We start from the raw sequence: 24,773 nt of genomic DNA on the forward strand, positions 1-24,773 counted from the left end.
TCTTGTTCTTTTCAGTTGGGTTCATTTCAGTTGGAAGCAGGCCTCTGTCAGCAGTTCCCAAATTTTTAGCTTCAATTAATATTTTAGTGTTCTGGTTTTTTCCTCAAATATTTGTTGCCTTTGGCTTTAAAAACTCCATATGATAGAAAAATTAAAATGTGCAAATGCATTTAGTTATTAACTTTGTTCAACATATATTATGTGAAATCATAACGTTTTGGAAGAATGCTTAGGAAGAAATATTTACTGTATATTTACAAGGTAGACTATATCTATAAATACTTATATGTATTCATATGAATATGTTTATGTTTATGAATCCTTCTACATATATAGTGACTCAAGTAAAGAAACTAGCTCCAGAAGCCTTCCAGAGAAACAATTTTCATTATTTTATGATATATATATCTATTTCTTTCTCTTTTTTTAGAGGGCCTGCTCTGTTCTTTTAAATTTGCCAGGGAATAAGAATCCATATTTCCTGTTGTTTGTATTTTCTGATGCTTTGTGGAGTATCTAAAACATTGACTATAAAATAAGTTATTGGTATGAGAAACTTCTATTTCTTCCCTTGCTTGGTTTCCTTGCCTTGGGCTCCTAAGTGTCAGGAGGAGGGAGGGGAAATATGGGTTTGCTCAGGCCTGCTGGAGAAGTTGATGGAAGAACAGGAATCTTTCATCCCATCATGTTACCCTGGCTTGAACTGGTCACTATCATGTATGGCTGGGAAATGCCTGGAGTTTTTATAAGTCCATGGCCTCTTGGCTTTACCTCATCTACATAAATAGTGAAAATAATAAGAAATATAACAATAACATTGAACATTTGTTTTTTACTATACACTATGCTAAGCACTTTATATATTTTATTTTGTGTAATTGTCGTAATAACCCTACAAGTTTGATATTATTTTATCATAATATATGATTATTGTCCTTACTTTTTAGCTAGGAAAACTGAACCTTGTAGAAATGAAGTAGTTCCCTAAGATCACTATGCGAGTAAGTGGCAGAAAAAACAGGCTTGTGTGAGTCTATAGTCTGTACTCTTTACCACCATCCGTGGTAGAAAATCATAGGTTTAGCTGAAATATATCTTTGGTATGGAATCTGGCTGTGCCTTTGTGCTGGTATTATCTCTTCCTCGGTTTCCCCTTATAACCAAATGTGGTGGCTATTGCCCCAAGAACACACAATGCAACATTTTATTAGAATGAATGGTAATAGGGACCCAGGAGCGATGAGGGTAAATGAAACATTACATTAGCAGTCGGACTGTTCACAGCAGATGACAAAACTGAATTTGTAGAACCATTTACTTTCTAGAAAGGGATCTGCCATACCTCTCAGTTGGCAGAGCGAGGACCTCCCCCCACGGTGAAAAAGGAGAGCATTCAACTCCACTGTGTCCCACCCAGTCAGTGCCTAGAATCTGTCGTTTGTTGACTTATGAGTCTCTTTCTTTCACTTTTCTAGGATTGTAGCCGAGAAGGTAAAGGAGGTTCTGTATATGCGGCCCCGGAAGTACATCCACTGCTCCAGCTCGGAAACCACAGAACCTGGCTACATCAACATCATGGAGTTGGCAGCATCTGTGTGTCGCTATGACCTAGACGACATGGACATCTTCTGGCTCCAGGAACTCAATGAAGATCTCGCAGAAATGGGTGAGTTGTTTTCCCACAAGTAAGTTGTTCCTTGTATTGCCTCGTGATTTTTTTTAAGTTGTCAGGACCATTTAACTTGCTTTCATCTTGTGGCTTCTTTTCTTTTCTGGCCTTTTCGTTTAGTTTTCTCTTTGATCTTACCTTAATGAGGCATTTCTTGAAATGCATAAATATATTGAAATAGAGCAATAACATTTAAATCTGACCTTTTCTTTCCTTGTTCATGGTGAATAGCACAGATCAGGGATGGCATGTAGGTTTCATAAGATTGTTTTCCAGTTCCAATTGTGAGAGTGGTCATGGCTGATTGGACTTCTGGTTAAGGAGGATTCTGAACCTGGTTCCTGGCTCAGCCCTGAAAAGCACTCTGGTCAGTGGGCAGGGCCAGGGGCAGCAGCACCTCTGCCATCTCTGCCGGCTGGAGGGAAGCTCTGACTTCAGCAGGGGGCAGCACCCCTGCACCTGACAGGTCGGTGTGACCAGCAATGCCTTCATGCGACGCTAGTAATTTTCCTGCCGGAAGAATGGCAGGCTTAGGGCAAAACATCCCCAGTGCAGTTCTTAGCTACCTCACTACCTTTAGTGAGTTCTGAAGCTGTCATGCAATTCTTAAAAACTTAAATTAAGCAAAGGCAAGCAAACAAAAAAATCTTGGAAGTAAACATAATAATAGTTTAAAGTAAATGTATGTCCTACAGCACCATACCGGCAATGCTGGGAGATGCTAGGCTGAAAGGAGACTCACTTTATTCTTACACACAGCTCTTTGACCAGTCTTCAGTCTGAGCAGTGTTTAGGTCCAAATAGTCCTATGGAACTGTGGGTGGTTTTTAAGTCTCCATATGAGATACAGAGAAGCATACAATTGATTTCATTTTTGTTTGAATCACATTTGTACATCGTTAGTACAAGGATCAATGGTTTTACTTTTCTTCCTTCCCTCCCTTATTTTCCCTCTCTTCCTTTTGAGGTTGGTATCTGAATGCCTATGAATAAAAACATAAAACTGTGTTAAATCCAGTTTGGTGTGATGGTGGTAGTTATTCTGTCAGTAACCAGTACTTCTTATTTTTTTAAAACTTTTTAAGCCTTCTCTTACTCTGCCTTCTAAGAGGAGAGAAGGGATATCAACTTAGGGTGCAAACCACAAAGGGAAGAGAATAAAAGACTGACAGAAGGGGAAATCAGAGTATAAGAGCATCATCAAGTGGATTGATGGCTCAGTGTGCAGTTGTATTAATGAACCGTATGACATCCGTATACATTATGATCATTACAGGGCTCCCTTCAACATGACACCACCTTATGACAAAGTCCCTTTGGTATTTTGCAGTTAATCCCCTTTGGATGATTTTTTGTAATCAACTTTTTATTGTGGAATAGTCATAGATTTACAGAAAAGTATACATTTAATACAGTTGCCATATGCCCCTAACAGTTTCGGTTTCCCCCAATGTTAATAACGTCTCACTTGACCTTGGTACATTTGTCAAAGCTAAGGAACCAGCACAGGTACATTACTATTAACTAACTTCTAGACTTTATTGGGATTTCAACAGTTTTTCCACTAATGACCTTTTTCTGTTCCAGGATCCCATCCAGGACACCACATTGCATTTAGGCTTGAAGAGTTTTAAAAGAGGATTGCTTTATCTCAAGTTTTACTCTTCAGAGTAAATTATATTGTAGTAAGGCTTCTAAGAGCTTAAAATAAACTTTTAAAAACATTAAATTAAGCATATTTTTTTATTCAGATTAAGGAATTTAAAAAATTGAGTGCTTACTATATACTGGTCACTATACCTAAGCGGTGTACAAACATTACCTCATCTCAGCCTCACAAGATCAGTGAGTTTGTATTATGATGCTTATTTTATAGATAACGAAACTAATCCCTAAAGAGGATAAATAACTTGTCAAGGTTTACATAACCAATATGGGGTCAAGTTGGAATTTGAATCTGAGTGCTCTTACAACCAGACACTGTCCTCTTCCACTCCAGAAAAAAAAAAAATGTGTAATTTGTCTTGGCTGGTAAAATGAAACATACTACCTGGGTAGTTTTTGCTTTCATAAGTATCTACAACACTAAAAACATAGTTTATATGGAATTCCAGAGTTTCTTCGTGTATCTTATATAACAAATGAAGTGGAATATGTGGGTGAATTTGTTTTGGATCATTTTCAGAATTATTCCTGAGTTTACAAGCTGTTATATATGCTCTCACAAAATCATTAGTCCCCTAAAAAGAAATATGTTTAGTTGTTGCCTGTATCCACATATAAATCTTTTAGTTGGGTTTATTAAGTTTGGAAGACTAAGAAAAATTAAAAGTATAGAAGGAAAGGGAATCAAGAGGCAAAAAAAAGGTAATTTCAGAATTTGCAGTTAGACTTTTGTGGATTCTAATAGATTTCTTTTATATACAGCTGCCATTGGAAGATATTATTGGATATTTTTGGAAGCCAGGTTTAAAAAACAAATTATTTCATATATATAATGACATACACAGTACCTAGAATTTTCTTTTATGACTTAATACCTTTTTGTATGAAAATTTCCTCATATACTCGTTAGATATGCTCATTGGGACTAACATGCTAAGAATGAATTATTATTTATGTTCAAATAGTTATGTGATTCTAATTATCTTATTCTGTAAATTAAAGTGTTCAAAATTATAAAGCTCAGTGAAAGTTCACCCTCAGTGGGAATAAGAGAAAACAAGAGATTTAGGAGGAGACTGGTTAGGATGTAGACAGAAAATTGTGAAAGGGTCAGTAATACATCTTACAAGGAATGTGGTAAAATGTATTTATCCTTTCATGTGTCACACACTAATATGTGATGATATGTAAATATTAGAATAGCTCTAGTAAAAGATTCTTTGAAATCCGGTTGTTTTAGATCAGGGAAGAGATGGTTTTATCTTTTAGAATCCCTCCATCCCTGCACCGGACTCACAATAGGTGATTTGGGAATGACAGCTGACTGATGGGTTGATTGATTGTTTGTATTTCTGTGCAGGTTGTGGGCCAGTTGATGAGAATCTTATGGAAAAGACAGTAGAAGTCCTGGAACGCCATTGCCATGAAAATATGAACCATGCTATTGAGACAGAGGAAGGGCTAGGCATAGAGTATGATGAAGATGTGATCTGTGATGTGTGCCGGTCTCCAGACAGTGAAGAAGGGAATGATATGGTGTTCTGTGATAAGTGTAACATCTGTGTGCATCAGGTTAGTGAGAGTGGAGACCACCACCTCCCCACGGTCAGCCTTTCTGAAGCTCAGTGATGGTCTCCAGCACCCATATCTGGGTAGCAATTTGCATTTAATAAGGATGAAAATAAAGATTTGGCCTGGCTGTTCTTCAGTAATTCCTTTAGAAACAATATTTATGATCCCCAAGGTGACTTAATTGCTAACTTTATCCCAGGAGCTAAACTCAGATTTTTATTGTATCCCTTCATACATATGCCATTGAGTTTGCCTTGTTCAAGACTTTTATAGTCCTCTGGGGAGTCTCCTTGTTGCTTGCCTGGGAGTCTCTCCTTCACCTTTGAATCCCTGTTACATCATCAAGTTACACTCATGGTTAGTAACCTTGATGAGATTATAGTTCCTCCAGGTGGAAGTCCAGACTCTTTATCCTAGCACCCAGAGCCCTCTCCAGTCCTCCCGATATATAACTCCCAGGAAGCTGAGTCTGCTATGCTTTTAAAGATCATAGAATTTTAGGACTGTAAAAGACCATCTCACTCCTCAGTTTTACAAATAATATCAGGAAAGATGAAGTGACTTTACCCAAGCTCTTACAGCTAGTTATTTGTCATCCTTTCTACCACAATGCGTTTTTAATTGATGATGATGATGATGATGATATCAACATTCTTTTCAGCTCTTTCCTTTTCTTCCCCTCATAAGCCCTATGCTCTGGCGAAATAAGTTTACTTAAGGGGACAGTGATGACTATTCCTGACACTGTCCTGTCTCCATGTTTTGGCCAGACTCCAATTTAAAATGCTTTCTCCCACCTCCATCTATAAAAAAATCTGTAGAACTTTCAAGATTTGATTTAAATCTTTTCTTGAACTCCCCTACCCTAAGTAATTTTTCACTCTTCTGAACCTGTTGTGTGTTTCATTTCTCTCATTAATTTATCTAGCAGATAGGTATGGAACACCATGCCTTGTGCCAGGACTGTGCCACATGCTGAAGACACAGTCAATGACGAAGAGGCAGACATGGTCTTGGCCCCGGGGTCACCAGAGGCCGGTATAGGGGCTACAAGGGTACCGCCCCTTTAGCACAGTGTGCCAGGTGGTTTTGTGGATGGAAGTCCATGCTGCTGTGAGAGTACGTGGGAGGGTTGGGGGTCAGGGACAGCTTCGGAGAAGTGGCATCCAAGCTGACTCTAACTGCCACAAAGAACAGCAGGCAGAGAGGAGAACCCATTCAGACAGGGTAGTGAGAATGGGCTAAGTATACGGGAGGCAACTCTGGAGCTGTTCGGAGCTGTGGGAGGTGGTGGGGTGGAGTGGAGGAGGATGGAGAGCGAGGGTAGACAGGGATACCGGAGCCACAGGTGACCAGCCTTCACTGACAGACTAAGGAACTTTGGCTTTGTCCTGTCCACCCTGAAGGCTAGGAGTTGTATTTTAGAAAGGTCATTCTGGCTACAAAATGACTAAAATGATCAGATGCAGTGGAGCACCTGGCTGGCTCAGTCAGTAGAGCATGTGACTCTTGATCTCGGGGTCATGAATTTGAGCTCCATGTTGGGCATAGAGATTACTTAAAATAATTTTTTAATAAATAAATAAAGCAAAATGATGAGGTAACGCAGGAGATCGAGAAAAAACAGGGCTTACGACTTCATTTTAATTGCCTGGGCCACCTAACCTAACCCTCTGTATTAAAAGGTACTCAAAATTTTTCTGTGACCAGTTAGATCTTCTTCTTCATTTTACTTGTTTCCTTTGAAAGAGTGAACTTCAAAAATTTATCTTCATTCTACCAGTTATTGGCATTTATGTCACACCTTTAGCAAGAGAGAAATATCATTTAGGTATAAACTTAAATATTTGATAACATATAGGTCCACAGTCTTTCCTCTACAATTCCAGAAATTTCAAAAGCTCTGAAAACTGCAAGGTTTTGCTTAAGTTTGGCACGAAAACTGATTAGGGGCAATACTAGAACTCACCCAATATGGGGCTATTTATAGTCTTTATCCCATTTTGTATAAATGCTCATATAGTTTGCTAGAATAATATTAATGTATTTGATAAGAGGGTACTGCCCCTGGTCCCATTGGGGTTTAGGTAGTATACCATGTATGTACTTCCTACTTTCCTAAGATCTGAGCAATTCTGAATTTCCTTATGTTTCTCACCCTAGGGTTTTCAGATAAATGATTGTAGGCTTGAAGGGAAAATAGTACAAAGGTTATCTGTATATATTTTCAGTATCTGTCCTTCACAGTTGGGACCAAATATTAAGGAATTATTTTCAGATTCCTCGACTAAAAAATGAAATGTAGCTTAATAATTCTCCTCAAAGATTATTTTGTTTTGAAAACATATCCAGTAATGACTATAAATGATGCGCTTTCCTCACGTAGAAAGGGATGACTGTAACACCTGACCAGGCCTTGCAGAATATAAGCTGGTATGTATTAAAGCTGGATGTTGGTGCCACATAAAGTTTCATATAAAAGAGATTTCTTCCAAAGTGAGTATAGCCACTTGACTTCTAAAGAGATACTTAGGTTAGAGCTCCCTCTGTTGACTGAAAAGTGACTTAAAATGATTTGGAGGATTTGGTTTACTCCTTAACAGAATCAGGGACATGCTGACATCTGTATTTATTAAACATAATTTTTCTTCCTTACTGCCACCACATTATGTCAAATGTTTGTTCCTCTGTGACTATAACACACTTGTGTCAGTATTTTAGAAGAGAGGTTTACATCAATAGACTTGAGATTTTAACATTAAAAATGTGAAAATTGGGAGCATTCCAAGTCCCTTTGTATATTCCATTTTTGGTTCTTAGCCCAGGTATTGAACACTCAAACTGAGGGCTAAATTAATTTGTCTGAAGGTACATGCTCATAGTTTTTTATATCTGTCATATATATGTTTGGCACTGAGTTTATTAACCCCCTGAAAGTATATGTAGAACATATGTCTGTGCATGTATAGAATTTTCTCAAGAGAGTCCACAGCCTTCATCATGTGGTCTAGAAAAAACTGAGAACCGCTGCTATGCAATACAAGCTCACCATGAATAAGTCTACACAAGGGCTCAGTAAATGATATTCTCCCCAATGGAAGGGCCAGGAGATAAAGGGTATTCCCAGAACCACTGGTTTTTCTTCTGCTGGTCCGAAACAGGTTCTATTTTAGGAGGAAGCTTGCTTTCATTTCCTAGCAAACTTTCTGGACCTCAGAGAAAGAAAACCTTTTGAAGGTCAGGAACCTTATAAAATGATGCCCTACTATTGTAAGAGCAGCCTGGTTGGAGTTCAGCTTCAGTTCTTGACCTAAATTAATCTGTTCTACCAAACCACCTATTTGATCTCAGCATAGAAAGCATTCCAGATAACTGATGATAAAAGACCTACCCCAGTGACCTTACAGTCTCACTGAGGAGATGAAACATAACAGCTAAAGTAGAGAAGGATACATGTTGCCAACCACGTACCTGGTGAGGGAAGCTGTATGTTGAGTAGCGGGCAGGGGTCAAGAAGTGGAGCAGACACAGGGGCTCTATGAACTGAGAAGTGAGGTGAGGAACATCAGGCTTTAGATCAGAAGCCAGCAGACTTTTTCTTTGAAGGGCCAGATAGTAAATATTTTAGACTTTGAGGGCCACATACGGTCTCTGTTACGTATTCTTTTTTTTAAACATCACTCTAAAAATATGAAAACCATTCTTAGCTTGTTAGCCTTACCAAACAGGCCTCAAGTAGTAGTTTGCCAACCTGTGGTTTAGACGATGGTGGGGTGAGAGCAGAAGGAATTTCTAGAGGGTTTGTTGCTGTGCAATGGAATGAAATCTTTGTTTTAGTAAGAAGAACATGGCAGCCAAACAGAAGGAGGATTGAAGGTGTGAAGGGGGTGGAAGAGAATTTAAGAATAAATCAATCCAGGCATAACATGATAAGGACTTGGATGGATGGAGCAGTTGTGGTGAGGATGGAGAGGAAGGTCAGAGCCTAAGGGCCACCTCTGTAGGGAGGACTAGCATGCCCCAGGGGTGGTAGACAAAGGGAAGTAGATAATATGAGTACAGGAATTTTGGATCTGGAAGCTGGGAAGCATGGTGGTGATATGGATAGTTTAGGGGAAAGGGGCCAGTTCGGGGGTAACATGATAGTAACCATTGGAACCTGAATCCAAGCTATGGGTGAACCTCCTGGGGTAGGCACAGATTTTGAAGCTGCCTTGGTGAATCAGTCAGTGGTGGAAAGTATACCAGGCCACATGGGGAGCCAGGTGGCCCCCACGTATAGTCCTTAATGGTGAGAGTAGAGCAGTAAGGAGGGGAAAGATGGGTGAGATTGGAGGTAGTGAAAAGGAAATCTAGAATGTTTTCCAAACTTATCTCCCCTCCCCCAGTAATTCATTTATTTGTCCAACTTCATTCCATAAAGGATTTGAAGCAGCTTTCAGAACTCATTATGGAGTATTGTGATTAGTCTAATATTCTATTCAATTCAGGATTCATTCACAAGTCCCTTTTTCTTCAACCCAAGCAAGTAATTGCTGTGATTTGCTGAGTGCTTTTTATGCACCAGGCTCTGTTAGGCTCTTTGAACATTAGCTCATTTGCTGTTCAGAAGTTTCATTCTGTTTCCTTTTTAACACTTTTTTCTTGATTACAACAGTGCATGACATGTAGAAGTTATTCAATAAATATATGACTGATAAGTATAATACATAATCATTGAAGAAACTTCAGAAAACAGAGGCAAAAAAGGAAAAAAGTATGTAATCCCCAAACTCAGATAACAGTTGGGCCAGCCTTTTTATATATTTCCTTCTAGTCTTATTCTTCTGTCCTTAAAGTCAGTTCTCATAGACAGACATGCTGATCTTAGAACAGATGCTGGAAGTTGCCCTTTTTTTGAGTGTTTTAAAATTACTAAATCCCAGATATGAGCTTGTTGGGCCTTATTTGCCTCTTTCTCCTGAAAGCGGAGGGTACTCTGTGACTGTGTACCAGAGCAGACATCATTCCTGGTGAGAAGATGCTAACCATTCTCCCCTCTCCTCCTCGTGCCTCCAGGCCTGCTACGGCATCCTCAAGGTCCCAGAAGGCAGCTGGCTGTGTCGTTCCTGCGTCCTGGGCATTCATCCGCAATGTCTGTTATGTCCAAAGAAAGGGGGGGCCATGAAAACTACCAGGACAGGGACTAAATGGGCTCATGTCAGCTGTGCCCTGTGGATTCCAGAGGTAAGAAGTCATCCAGGCCTGTGAGCCCGTTTGCTCCAGGAGGCCCCTGTTTCCCACAACATTCAGACTGGCTTGGGCTTTGTGGAGATGCTTCATGCCTGCCCATGTTTCTGAGGTGATAGGGTTCTACTTGAGCTCCCTCACATCCTTCTCAGATGCAAGTGAGCATGTAAGCCTGTGCTGATTCACTTATAGGTGGTGGTACCAGTGCTACTGGATAAGTTTGTATGAGAAGAGAGGCACAAAAGACCAGGATGTGAGCAGATTTTTTTAAGGTGAAACTTACTTAAAATACCAAATACGAAGTGCCCAGTTTCATGAATTTTTACACCTATCTATAACCACAACCCAGACCAAGACCTGGAACACCCCAGAAATAGACATAGAGTACCCCAGAAGGATCCCTCATACCCACTTTCCAGTCCCTGTCTGGGTCCCTATTTACCATTGCGATTGCTATCACTATAGATTAGCTTAGTCTGTTTTTGAATTTCATATAAATGAAATCATACAGTATGCACTCTTTTCTGTCTGCCTAGCACTCCTTGTTGTAGTGTGTATCAACACGCATTCATTTCTATTATTGAGTAGTATGCTATTGTATGGATATACCATGATTTATTTATCCATTCTTTGATGGGCATTTCAGTTGTTTCCAGTGTTAGGCTATTCTAAATAAAGTGAGCAATAGTTCTTTCACCCACTATAATGGTTGCCCTTTGATTTTTGAAGCTCTTTTCAGAGCTTGGACTCAACATTTGTCTAAGAGCTTCTTCATTCAAAACTCCATCCCTCATTATTTAATCTGGTCCTTCAGTTGCTGATATTTTATAAGGGGCTGTGTGCACACTAAGTTGATTAAAGAGAGTGTCCAAACATTACTTGTCCTTCTTATGGCTGCCTTTTTTTTTTTTTTTTAACCTATTTGAACATCCCACTCACATCCTCTTTCCCCAACCCCTATCCAAGCCAGCAAATTTGTTAGGCAGTTTAACTGCAGGGCAAGAGAGACTTTAGAATTCAGTAGCTGATGACACTGTATCGGTAATTCATTCCCCTTTTAAAACTTCCCTGGCTTTATTCTTGTTAATGGCAGTTCCAGGGGAGTTAACTATTTAACAGTCGAGCTCAAGCTCACAGAGTCAAACTGTCCATGATAAATACTATGGTATTCTTATGGATAGAGAAGTGTTTTTTAAAATATTTGAGTAATGGTTTCTTTTTCGTACTAAGAATATCCAGCTTATAGACTGACATGAACTCTCGGGTTTCTGGCCTGAGAGTGACTGGTTTCCTGCAGCAAACTCTCAGCTAATAGAGGAGGCTTTCTTACCATGAGTTTAGAATATGGCTCCGGAAGAGTCCTTTAGAAATAAAAGAAGCTTTCTTTTTTTTTTTAATTTTTATTTATTCATTTGAGACACAGAGATACAGATAGAGAGAGCACGAGCAGGGGGAGAGGCAGAGGGAAAGGGAAAGCAGGCTCCCCGATGAGCCAGGAGCCCAACGTGGGACTCGATCCCAAGACCTTGGGATCATGACCTGAGCTGAAGGCAGACGCTTAACCATCTGAGCCACCCAGGCGCCCCTAAAAGAAGCTTTTTTATCTGTTGACTTTGTCTTAGGGTTTTTAGTACCTTTTGAGTTGCTCAGGATCGCTCTGATCTTTCTACTGTTGGTTTCTTGATGTGGGTAGAACTTGTACTAGTTTAACTAGCTTTATTCAATAGTCCTTCACTCTTTTTTAAAGTTGTGGCTCTCTTAGAAACTCATGTACACATTTGTAAGAGAGCGGGAGAACACTTTTTACCAGAAGTTGCCTAACCCCTTATTTTCATATGGAAAAAAAATGTTTTCCATCTCTTTTTAAAGCCTGCCTTCCTTTCAGTACTCTCCCAAAGACTGATTTCACTTTGAAGCTACTTTGGCTGAAAGAGTAGAGCAAACTGTTAATAGTTACATGATTTAAAAGACTGGGGTTTGTAAATGTTATCATCCTCATCCTTCCTCCTTATGTGCTGCAACCTCTTCATTACCCAGATTGCTGCTACTTTCCAGCAGTATCATGTTTCTTGGTAAACTGAACTGAAAGACTTGTCACTGCCTGTTTTTTATCCTTAGTCAATTAAATGACAAGGCATATGGCACCATCTCTAACATATAATAGATGCTAGATTTTGTGAATTTTAATTCCTTTCCTTAGTGGCTTTCTTTGGTTCCGAAGTGAAGTGTAGATATCTTGGATTCATTAAGGTAACCATGCTCCATCTCCACTCCTGCCCTCTCGTTCTGTATATGAATCATTTACATTACTGGGAATGATCGAAGGTCTGAGCAGTGGCAAGGGACAGGTTTTATTTATTCTTGGTTCCATAGTAACCTTAAGAGACGTGGCTCACCTCATTGTTTTGATGTTCTGAGCTTCATGCGATATCATTTGTGGTTTGCGAAAGGTACTTCTGGAATGCCTTGGTGCCTCTGCCTTATGGTGGTGTTTTATTTGTAGGTCAGCATTGCTTGTCCGGAGAGGATGGAACCAATCACAAAGGTCTCCCACATCCCACCCAGTCGATGGGCCTTAGTCTGCAACCTGTGCAAGTTGAAGACAGGGGCTTGTATTCAGGTAAGTCACCAAGGCCACCACTGAATTGGCCAGACTCAACTTGCCAGTGACAGCTGCCTCGTAACCGAAAGTTTACTTGGGAGGCCTCCCACTCACTCCTAGGGCTCTGCCATTGTACAGACCATTTCAGAAGCCATTTTTTTTAGACATTGCCTCTGGGCGCTTCAGCCTACTCTTTTCATCCATAGTGGTAGTTAATTTCCATCCTTTGCTGTCAGATCTCTGATGAATTAGGTGAGTTCTGAAGCTAGATGATACCATCCTGGGTGGAAACAAGCCATAACTCTTAAAACAACCAGGCCCGTGTTCCTGTGCAGCTCACCCACCAACTATGGATGGACTCAGGTTCCAGGATGATTTAACCAGTGACTCTGTTGCTGGACTAAGGACAACTCATTTTGGTAGGGAAAGATGCATCTAAATGTAGAAATCCTGGTAGATAGGTTTGAGAGTCACTCTCACAGACAGATTTGTTGTATATGGTAGTACAAGTAGAGTTTTCAGAGACGTCTGGGATACAGGAATACAGCTGCATGAAGTGGAAGCAACTGCTGCTGCCCCCAGCAGCGACAGTGGAGGGTGGGGTGGATGAGATTGCCAGAGGCCAGTTACCTCCGGCAAAGGCAGAAGGGTTGACCCTTCTACACTCCAGGCCTCCTGCATAGGAGCTACAGGTTGGTTAGAGTTAGAATTGCCTGCTAAGGTTCTTCACAGAAAAGGAGCCATATGATGTCATCACTTAGGGACAGTGGCTCTGGGTGTTTCCTGAGGTTTCTTGCGGTCTGGCTCATCTTGTAGATTTCTTGCTGCAGACTTGGAATCAGCCACTCCTCCAAGTAAACCTGGTTCTTTTACTGAGAAATGGTATTTAAAGAACACAATCTGGACCCCAAAGACCCTTTTAATTTCTTAAATTCATTTTTTACATGTGACAGAATTGGATACTTTGTCCTGCCTTTTTTCTAACTTTTTTTTCTGCTGATATTATTGAAGGACAGCAGTTAACAAAGGAAAACAATTTAAGGGAACACTAATCCCACAGGATCTACTAACTTTAATGCATTGCCTGTTTAGGTTTTCCTAAGTTCTGTCCTGGTTGCCCCTCATATGTGAGCCCCTTGGAGACCAAGGTTGTGCATCATTCTTCCTTGGATTTCCCCTAGCAGAAAGGGGAGTGCCTGCCCACTGTCAGTGCTCAATTAGTGTTTATTGAATAAATATATCCATATTTAATTGTATCATAGATTTGTTTATAATATTCATTCTCCCCACTAAAAAAATGAAATATTTTCCATGTTTTTATAATTATTAGCCATTTAAAAAAAATGTTTAAGTTATCTCTATGCCCAACGTGGGGCTCAAACAACCATCCCCAAGATCAAGAGTCATATGCTCCACCAACTGAGCCAGCCAGGCGCCCCATTATTAGCCATTTTATAATAGCACATTGAACTTATATCCTTTAATTTACTTACTTTCATTGTAGTACCTGCATTTTTCTCCCTATCTTGCCCGTTTTAAAGGAGGATTTTTTAGAATAGTTAATAATTGGCAGCATGACTGTGGTGAAAGAAAACACTGGCCTTGATCTTAGCAGACTTGAGTTGGCATTACAGCCCCACGTTACCACAGTCTGCCACACTGTCTGAGTTATTATCTGAGATTTATCTTCCTTAGTAGACTGTAAGCTCAGACTGTTTCATCCTTAGATCCCCCACACCCCTGACATGGCAGACAGACAGTAAATATTAGATTGATGGATGGATGAACAGATGGATGGAGGAAGCATTCTGGAGTAGGTTTTTCATCTGCAGGGCAATGGTTCTTACTTTTATTACTTAGAGCTTAGAGTCTGCATTTTGTAAAGATCGTACCAAATTAAGACTCTTAAATTTTTTATTATAAAGAATTACGTTTATTCAACAAATATTTGAGTGCCTAATCGTGTGCCAGGCACTGTTCTAGGCACTTGGGATTTATCAGCAAGCCAACAAAGAACCTTGTGCTGTGGAACTTAGGTTTGAGTTGGGAGAAATAGGGAATAAGGAATAGATGCTAAATGGTGCATGAGAAAATGGGAAGTGCTATAGAAAGGAAGAATGTGGAGTACGGTCAGAAGGTGGGGAGTGTGGGGCAGGGGGCATGCATTACAGGTTTAAATAGAGTGGTCAGAGTAGGACTCATGGTAGAGGCGACATTTGAGGAAGGACTTGAAGGTGAGAGAAAACAATGCAGATATTTCAGGTAAAAATATTCCCGGCAGAGGGATCAGCTGATGATCGGAGATAGGAGTGTGTCTGGCCTGTTTGAGTGACAGGAAAGAGGCTAACGAGGCTAGAATGGAGTGAGTGAGAAGAGAGTAGCAGAGAGGTCATATGGGAACTTGACTGGTTAAGGCAGGGCTCGGCAGGTTGTTTTCTGTAAACGGCCAGAGTAAATATTTGAGGCTTTGCAGGTCCTACAGGCTGTGACGCAACTACTCAGCTGTGCCTTGAGCGCAGAGACAGCCCCGGCAGTACTTAAGCAGGTGAACGTGGCTGTGTTCCAGTTAAACTCTATGGACTCTGAACTTTCAGTTTCATATTAGTTCACGTGTCATGAAGTAGTCTTCTTTTTATTTTTTACATCATTTAAAAATGTAAAAACATCCTAGTTCCCATTCTTAGCTCTTGGGCCACACAAAAACAGACAGCTGCCGCATTTGGTCTGTGGGCCATAGTCTGCCAGCCCCTGGTGTGGGGCTTCCAGGGCCCTTATGAGATCTTTTGTTTTTACTCTCAGTTTAAAAAGGGGGAGCCACTGACAGGGTTTGAGCAGGCAAGTGACATGATTTGACTTGTGTTTTTAAGGGATCACTCTGTAGAATGATATGGTGTCTAATATTCGCTTCAAAATAATCTGGGGGGCGCCTGGGTGGCTCAGTTGGTTAAGCGACTGCCTTCAGCTCAGGTCATGATCCTGGAGTCCCGGGATCGAGTCCCGCATCAGGCTCCCTGCTCAGCAGGGAGTCTGCTTCTCCCTCTGACCCTCCTCCTCTCATGTGTGCTCTCTCTCTCTCTCATTCTCTCTCTCAAATAAATAAATAAAATCTTAAAAAAAAAATAATAATCTGGGGGCAGGGTGCTGTGGGGGTTAAAGATGAAACAAGATTGGTCATACATTAATTCCTATTGAAGCTGGCTGATGGGTATATGGGGGTCATGATTAGTATTCTCTGTGCTGTTATATAGGTTTTTAAATTTCCATAGTAAACAGTTAAAAACAAAAATAAGCTCTGGCTGCTGTATTTAGAATAGACGGGGGAGGAAAGGTTAGAAACAGGAAAAGCAGTTAGGAGGCTATTCTAGTAATCCTTGTGAGATGGTGGTGGCTTTGACTGGAGTAGTAGCTGTGGAGGTAGTGAAAAGTGATTAGATTCTGGATGAATGTTGCAGGTGGAGCCAATAAGGATTGACTGTGAATCAGATATGAGGTGGGAGAGAAAGATAGGAGTTGGGGATGCCTCCAGGTTTGGGGCCCAAACAGTGGGAAGGATGAAGTTGCCATAAACCCAATAGAGAAATCTGCAGAAGAACAGATTTGGGGGAAGAGATGATGAGTTCAGTTTTAGACATTTATGTTTGAGATGTCTATCCGACATCCTAGTGGTAATGCCAAGCTGGCAAGTATCTGTGTGAGTTTGGAGTTTGGGAGAAGTCCCGGACTGCAGACATGCATTTGGGAGCCATTGGCCTAGAGATGGCTTTGGCCTGGACTGGGTAGGATCACCGAGTGAGTGAGTGTGGATAGAGAGAAGAACAGTACCGAGCACTAGGCCTGGAAGCATTGCAACATGAAGAACTCCAGCAGAATAGGAAGAAGCAGCAGGAGGAGACTGGGAAGAAGCCAGAAGGAAGACAGGAGGAAAACCGAGAGTGTGTAGCAGCCTAGACATCAAGAGAAGAAAGCATTTCAAGGAGAAGGAAAAGATCAGTGGTGTAAAGATGCAGCTGAAGTAGGAGGAGGACTAGAGATTGACCCCTGAATTTAGCAGTGTGATTATTGGTAATTGGGAGGAACCGTTTAGGTGCAGTAGTGAATGCAAAAGCTACATTGCCAATGGTCGGGACAAAGAAAGGGAGTAGGAACAGTTCAAAAAAGTGAGGTAAAGAGGTCTTGTCGTTAAGATGGTAGAAATACCAAATATGTGTGTACACTTGTTACCACATAGAACATCGCAGTGTGCATGAAAGGGAGTGATCCAGTGGAAAGGAAAAACTGCTGGAGTGAGGTTTTCAGTAGGTGAGAGAGGGTGGGGTAAAGCGTGCGATGAGGGGGTGTCCTTGGGCAGGAGCACTGATAGTTCTGCCCTGTTAAGAGCCTTGAAGGCAGAGTGCAGGTGCAGTATTAGGTACGTGTGTTGGTGGGGATCTGCAGACATGCTCTTTCGATTGTTTTAATTTCCTCAGTGAGGTAGGAAGCAGGACCATCAGCTGAGAGTGAGGTCCAGAGGTTTGAGGAGAGGTGTGAAATCATTTTATGGTTTGGGGAAGTGCAATGTGAGTGCCAGGCTGTAGGAAAGACCCTCCCCCTTGAGTGAGAGGGAATGAACATCAGGTGACCTTCTGAAGTGTGTAATTCTTTCCTCACCTACATTCTACTTATACTAATAGAGTGGCGTTTGTTTTCCATGGTTGATACCTAGTTTTCCTGTGGGTTTAGACCAAAACCTTTTTCTTCCTTTTAAACCACCACTAAAGAAAGTTAATTCCGAACTCATTAGTAATTTAGCGTCTTGTTCCCTGTATGTGAATCACATAGTAAACAAATATAGTAATTCGGTAGGGGTCAAGTTTTATTAACATCATTATTCTTGGGAGGTTTATTTTAAGTCTTTGTGATTAGTAACATGTTTAGGGTATTTTGTTTTATTAACTCTTTATGGATCTCTTAACTATCTGTGAATTGTGTTTGTTCTTCCTGCTTCCCAGCAGTGGGAATACATATATCTATCCTCTTCTTTTGATTTGGGGACATTCACTGGGGAAGGATAGAATCCAGCACTGGTGGGTTTGGGGTCTAAACGTAGCCAATGTCTACAGCTTCCATATCTGGAAGCTAGAACCTTTCTCCTGAGCGTGAAGTCTTCTGATAATCCTGAACCAGATCATAAAGACTAGGTTCAAATGAGATGCCCCAGACAGCTCTGGATTTTGCCTAGACTTTGGCCACAGTCCCTCTAACTGCCAGCTTTCCAGAATTCCTGTAGGGTCCTTATATGGCTTATGTTCAAGCCCCATTCAACCTAGATCCAGAGGCTTTCGGTTTTCCCTGAGAAGAAAGAAAGAACACTGGTTAAGATTAGGACCTTTGGGGGCACCTGGCTGGAAGAGCATGCGACTCTTCATCTCAGGGTCGTGAGTTCAAGCCCCACGTTGGGTGTAGAAATTGATTGATTGATTCATTGATTGAATGAATGAATAAATGACACACATACACTTACTTAAAAAAAAAAAGAAAAGAATATGACCTTTGGAGCCAGACTTCTGGGGTTCACATCCTGGTTCCACCTCCTTCCTTGCTTTTTATACCATCTCACGGAAGTGACCTACCATATCAATGCCTCAGCTTCCATATCTATAAATGGAGATGATAATAGTACCTACTTAAAAAACGTGGTACAGTGCTCGCTTCGGCAGCACATATACTAAAAAAACGTGGTAAAGGGCTTAGCACAGTGCCAAACATTGAGTAAATACTCAGTAAATGTTAGTGGTAATAGTAGTTGTACTTGTTTTTAATTATTCATATTATTATTCCTTGGAGTTAATTGGACTTTGCTGATGGAAAGCCGTAGCACTCATCCAACCAAACTGAGGAGAATCATCAAACATTTGGTACTAGATAAGTGTCCCTTTTGACAGTAGAGGGATGTGGTCATGTTTGAAATCACATGCAAGTGGATTTGAAGTCAGGATAAATCAGTGGGCTGCCATGAGTTTACTGTTGGGCTAATAGGAGTTTGATTATGAGGAAAGTGAATTTTTTAAAAACAAATGAAAATCTTCAACAAGTGGAGAAATGCAAGTATGCCTACTCAGTGACTGTACTTAATATTTTTTCATATATTCCAAATTTTGTCAGTAAAAACTGTTCTGGTTCTAAGGCATTTCTGGTCCCTGCCTTCAGGAGTTTATAGTCGATTAAGGGAGGCCGGATATAAACATGGGAAAAGTTAAATAACACTGAAGTGACAGCTGCCCTCCAACCTTGCAGACCCTTAGGGATGAGAGGTCAGAAGGGCTAGTGGCCACTGTGGGTGATGGAGTTTAAGTATAGAATGGCTGGAGTAGGTTTTGTAGGCTGGCTTGAACCATTTATGACATTGTGTCAGTGACAGAGTTTTGAGAAAATTACTATACCACCCAGTTGTCTGTTCACAGATTATTTGGGATTAAAGACAACCAAATGCATCAAAAACTAATGATGTACTGTATGGTAACTAACATAACATAATAAAATAAAATTTAAAAAAATAAAAGACAACCAAATGGACACTGTCCTGAAGCAGGACAGGAACTGCTGAGGACATAAGCGCCAGGCCCTTGCTGTTCCAGGCAGGTGTCATCCCCTTTTGAGGAGGACACACTATTTTCTTTAGAGGGTGACAGAATATCTCTTAACTCATTTCTTTTCTATAATTTCTGAAGAATATATAGAAAATTATTCTCTCCCCCCCTAAAAATAAATAAACCACCATGAAATACCACTTCATACTCACTAGGGTGATAATAGTCAAAAAGCAGGCAATAACAGTTATTGGCACGAATGTGGAGAAATCGGAACCCTTATGCTTTGCTGGTGGAAATGTAAAACATGCAGCCACTGTGGAAACCAATTTGGCAATTCCTCAGTAGGTTAGATGTAGAATCACCATATGACCCAGCAGTTCCACTTCAAAGTATATACCTGCAGTTTGAGAGGTGTCCAGGACCCACCCTCAGCTTTAATAATTAACTAGAAGGACTCACAGAACTGAGAAAAGCCATTGTACTCGTGGTTACGGTTTATTACAGTAAAAGGATGCAGATTAAAAAACAGCAAAGGGGAGAGGCACATAGGGCAGGGTCCAGGAGAGACCAGGCATGGAGCTTCCAGTTGTCGTCCCCAAGTGGAGTCTTGTGGACAGCGTGTATTTCTCCCACCAATAATGTGTGATAATCCACAGAGTATTGCCAACCAGGGAAGCTCATCCAGGTCTTAGCATTCAGAGATTTTATCAGGAGTTGGTGACTTAGACACAGTTGACCCACCCGCATGGCTAACCGTAGTCTCCAGTCCCTCCAGAGGTCAGGCTCATCCCATGTGGCCCAAAGCCTCGACCATAAATCACATTGTTAGTGTAGACTCTCTGACATGGCCAAGGACCCCAGATAAACAAAGACCTTTTTATCAGTCAGGACATTCCAGAGGCTTAGAGGTTACCTCTTAGGAGCTGGGGGCACAGGACCAAACCTTTCTTTGGGCAAGGTTAATCCTTTAATGCACCTTACCAAAGAGAAATGAAAACATATGTCCACACAAAAACTCGTACGCAGATGTACAGCAGCATTATTTCATAATAGCCAAAAAGTGGAAACAAGTCAAATGTCCATCAGGTGATGAATGGATAAGCAAATGTGGTATATCCATACAATGGAACAGTATTTGGCCACATTTTTAGAAGAATGAAATTCTGACACATGCTACAACAGGGTTGGACCTTGAGAACATGCTAAGTGAAAAAAAAAACAGACTAAAATGCCACATGTTGTATGGTTCCTCCTATATGAAATGTCCAGAATAGGCACATCTCCAGAAACACAAAGTTAAATTAGTGGTTGCTTGGGGCTGGGATTGGAAACAGCAAGTGACTACAGGTAGGCATGAGATTTCTTTTTTAGAATGATGAAAATGTACTAGAATTATGTAGTGGTGATGGTTGCAAAACTCTGTAAACATACTAAAGCCATTGAAATATATACTTAAAATTGGTGACTTTTATGGCACATAAACTATATCTCAATAAAGCTGTTATTTTAATGGGCATCATAATACTTCCTCTGTCACCTTAAGTGGTTACAGTAGAAATAAATGAGATGTATATAAAGGCATTTTGTTTAATAGAATGTTCTAACTATATGTTTTTGGAAGAAAGTAAATAGGTATTTGATTGGCACCAAAACTTGGTTGGCATTTCTCCTTTACCACCAAAATATACAGACCTTCAGCTATAAATATCATAGAATGACCTTTTTTTGCGACTGGATGGATTTTATGGCAGTTTCCCAGGGGCATTCCAATTTTCATCTAAGTACACAATTTTTATTCATGTATTCTTTTATTTTGAGTAATTTATAGTTATGTCTCTACATATGTCTATACATTTGACCTGACATTTCAGGTTTTTAGCTTCCTTTTTTTTTAAGATTTTATTTATTTATTTGACAGAGAGATATACAGCGAGAGAGGGAAACAAGCAGGGGGAGTGGGGGAGGGAGAAGCAGGCTTCCCGCTGAGCAGGGAGCCCGATGCGGGGCTCGATCCCAGGACCCTGGGATCATGACCTGAGCCGAAGGCAGACGCTTAACGACTGAGCCACCCAGGTGCCCCTGTCTGACTTTTTTTTTTTTTAAGATTTTATTTATTTATTTGAATGAGAGAGAGAGCACAAGAGGGGGGAGGGTCAGAAGGATAAGCAGACTTCCCGCCGAGCAGGGAGCCCAATGCGGGGCTCGATCCCAGGACCCTGGGATCATGACCTGAGCCAAAGGCAGACACTTAATGACTGAGCCACCCAGGCCCCCCTTTTTAGCTTCCTTTTTTAAAGATTTTATTTCTTTGAGAGAGGGAGAGAGACAGAGCATGAGCGGAGGGAGGAGGCAGTGGGAGAGGGAGAAGCAGACTCCCCCACCAAGCAGGGAGACCGATGTGAGGCTCGATCCCAGGACCCTGGGATCATGACCTGAGCTGAAGGCAGATGCTTAACTGACTGAGCCACCCAGGCACCCCTAGCTTCCTATCAGTAATAGTTTTATGTCACACATTCATCCCCTTGAATAGGAGACAGTCCTTTTGCTTTCTCTTCCCATATTTTTATCAGTTACTAAACAGCGAAAGAGCACTATGCCCAACACTTATAATCTTTTGCTAAAGAATGCCTCTTGCTATGATATGTTCTCTAAATGACTGGCTAGTTTCTTAGCCAAGTGATAACAAAAGGTGCCCAAATAAAAGTACATTTTTGGCTTTCGTTATCATCATTTTCATGAGGTTTTTCAAATACATGGACATTTTAAGGATACAGATTTCAGTGTAAGGTAACAAACTTTTCCAGTAGAGCTGTCCAAAGCTGGGGTGGGCTGTCTCAGGAATGCAGTTTAAGTGGCTAGATTATCACTTACTTGAAAAGTGGAAGGAGTTGGGGGGGGGCGGGGCAGTGGAGGTAGAACATCAGGTACTCTAGAGGGAAGGACAAGCAGTAATAAATGTGGAGCTGGATAAGATGATCTTAGAATTATATTTCATCTCTGGAATTCTTTATCCTGTAAAATTAGCCGAAATGGAATCTGTCCCCATTAAAGCTTTGATGGTTACCAGTATTATCTTAGGTGTTGAATTTCTCCATCTATTATAAGGAAACTTGTCAGGGTTTGCATTTTTTTAGTCTTTATTCGTGCCCAAGGTCATTCCCTATTTGTAGTTATCAAAAACCCAACATACAGGTAATTGAGCAGTCTGCCGCCCAGATGCAGGCTTCCGAAAGAGTTGAGACTTGGCTTTCACCATGGGAATTCCCACTATTTTTAGAAACAAATCCTCCATTGCTTTCTCTCCCTCCTCTGTGTAAGCATATACATGCACCCAAGCATTTAAAATCCTTGGAAGGAAAGCTGTAGCATTGTAACCAGAACACATGGTAATTGAGACTAAGTGAAGCTTAGGAGTACGGCAGTCCTGGGCCGGCTTCTTCCTACTCTGCCACTCTGTAAATGAACCCTCAGTGCATGCTACTTAACAAAGGTGTTGCATCTATGAATGGCAGAATGTTATAAACTTAATCTCAGGTTGTCTGTAGCCCTAGTTTCCCATAGAACTTTCTGCAGTGATGGAAATTTGTGCTGTCCAGTATGGTTGAAATGTGGCTAGTGTGACTAAGGAATTGAATTTTTAATTGTATATAATTTTAATTAATTTAAGTTTAAATAGCTACTTTTGGCTAGTTGGCTTCCATGTTGGACAGCACCCCTATGTAAGAACAATTTCAAGAAGTTAGGTTACTTAGATATTGGAGAGCCTGTGGCCTTTTCAGAACCAGTAGATACTCTGGCAATAATACTGACTTTGTTTTTTCTTTTGTTTCTTTAGAAGCATTTTTTTTTTTAAGAAGCATTTCTTGAGCACCTGCTTGTTCAAAAGTTGATAGCAATGCAAAAATGAATGGCACAGCTTCTGTCTTTAAGAGCTCTAGCCAGGGATTTGACATTTACTATACTCTAGGTACAGTGTGAAAAGTATCATTATGGAAGCACATAATAAGGTGATGTGGGGGACACAGAGAAGGTACAGCATGACTCCTCAGAGGGGTCAAGGAAGACTTCTCAGAAAAACTGAGTGCTTGAGCTAAAACCTGAAAGGGGAGTTTGAACTTTTTTTTTTTTCCCTCTCTTCTTTCGGTTTTCTATAAAGCAAATTTCCTGGGTTACTTGTAAAGCATCTGTCATGGTCAATTTAGGACCAGTTCTCTCCGTGCCTTTCCTTTGCTTCCCGTGAGGGATATAGGGTTTCCCTCTCCGTCCCCCAGCCCTGCTGCCTTAACACATCTTTTCTTCCTACAGTGCTCTGTGAAAAGCTGCATCACTGCCTTCCACGTCACCTGTGCCTTTGAGCACAGCCTAGAGATGAAGACCATCCTCGATGAGGGCGATGAAGTGAAGTTCAAGTCTTACTGCCTCAAGCACAGCCAAAATAGGCAGAAACTCGGGGAGGCTGAGTACCCCCTACACAGGGCTACAGAGCAGAGCCAGGCCAAAAGTGAGAAAACCGGCCTGCGGGCACAGAAGCTTCGGGAGCTGGAGGAGGAGTTCTATTCCCTGGTCCGCGTGGAAGATGTGGCCACAGAGCTGGGGCTGCCCACACTAGCCGTGGACTTTATCTATAACTACTGGAAACTGAAGCGGAAAAGTAACTTCAATAAACCGTTATTTCCTCCGAAGCAGGATGAAGAAAACGGCCTGGTGCAGCCAAAAGAGGAGAGTATTCACACTCGCATGAGAATGTTTATGCATCTACGGCAAGACCTAGAGAGGGTAAGGTGATCAGCTGTGGCTACTGTTTAGGTCTCGGTCTGCGTAGAAATGGAGGCCCTGCTTCCAGTTTGTTGTTTGTTGTTTGTTGTTGTTGTTTGTTGTTTCAACTCATTTATAGTGTGGGCTTCTGTGTCCTTGCTTATCTTCTCATTGCACGGTGGCCCCAAACATTAGACTCTGTTTAAACTTTTGACAGGCACTTTCAAGGGAATTAGAGAACCCTCACTTATATGCTGTAGGAACCTTAAATCTGAAATAAATTCTCATTTGGTTTACTTTTTATTCACTGTTGAGCCTAAATTGGCTCAGCTGTATTTTACTGACACATGAGACTATGGACTGAAGAGAGAATGAATTTTGTTGAGGGAAGAACTAGATCAGAGTTTCTCAGGCTCAGCACTACCGACATTCTGGCTGGATAGTTCTTTGTTGGAGGGGACTGTCTCTTGTTGTGGGGGATACTGTAAGATGTTTAGCGGCATCCCTGGCCTCTACCTGCCCCCAACAAATACCCGCCCAACATACCCAGCTGTGCCAACCAAAAATGGTTCCAGATTACCAGAATGCCTCCTGGGGGGTCAAAATCGCCTCTGGTTGATACTCTACACCAGATAATTCCATTTAACTCACTTATTCAAAGATAAGTTAGGCCCTGTGTTTACCCTAGAGAATTTTATAATCAAGTATAATT

The 24,773-nt window shown here is 41.1% G+C and overlaps 1 protein-coding gene across 1 annotated transcript in view; it reads left to right on the plus strand.

The window, feature by feature from the left end:
• JADE3 (jade family PHD finger 3) overlaps positions 1 to 24,773 on the plus strand; it is a 134,978-nt gene that overhangs the window by 104,350 nt on the left and 5,855 nt on the right. Inside the window, exons 6-10 of the mRNA XM_032426740.1 lie at positions 1,476 to 1,666; positions 4,695 to 4,906; positions 9,965 to 10,132; positions 12,639 to 12,755; positions 23,612 to 24,082. Of these exons, the coding sequence (XP_032282631.1) occupies positions 1,476 to 1,666; positions 4,695 to 4,906; positions 9,965 to 10,132; positions 12,639 to 12,755; positions 23,612 to 24,082 (1,159 nt within the window). The remainder of the gene's footprint in view (positions 1 to 1,475; positions 1,667 to 4,694; positions 4,907 to 9,964; positions 10,133 to 12,638; positions 12,756 to 23,611; positions 24,083 to 24,773) is intronic.

Source organism: Phoca vitulina, unplaced genomic scaffold (assembly GCF_004348235.1).
Source record: "Phoca vitulina isolate PV1807 unplaced genomic scaffold, GSC_HSeal_1.0 scaffold35, whole genome shotgun sequence".
In the NCBI taxonomy this organism is placed as follows: Eukaryota; Metazoa; Chordata; class Mammalia; order Carnivora; family Phocidae; genus Phoca; species Phoca vitulina.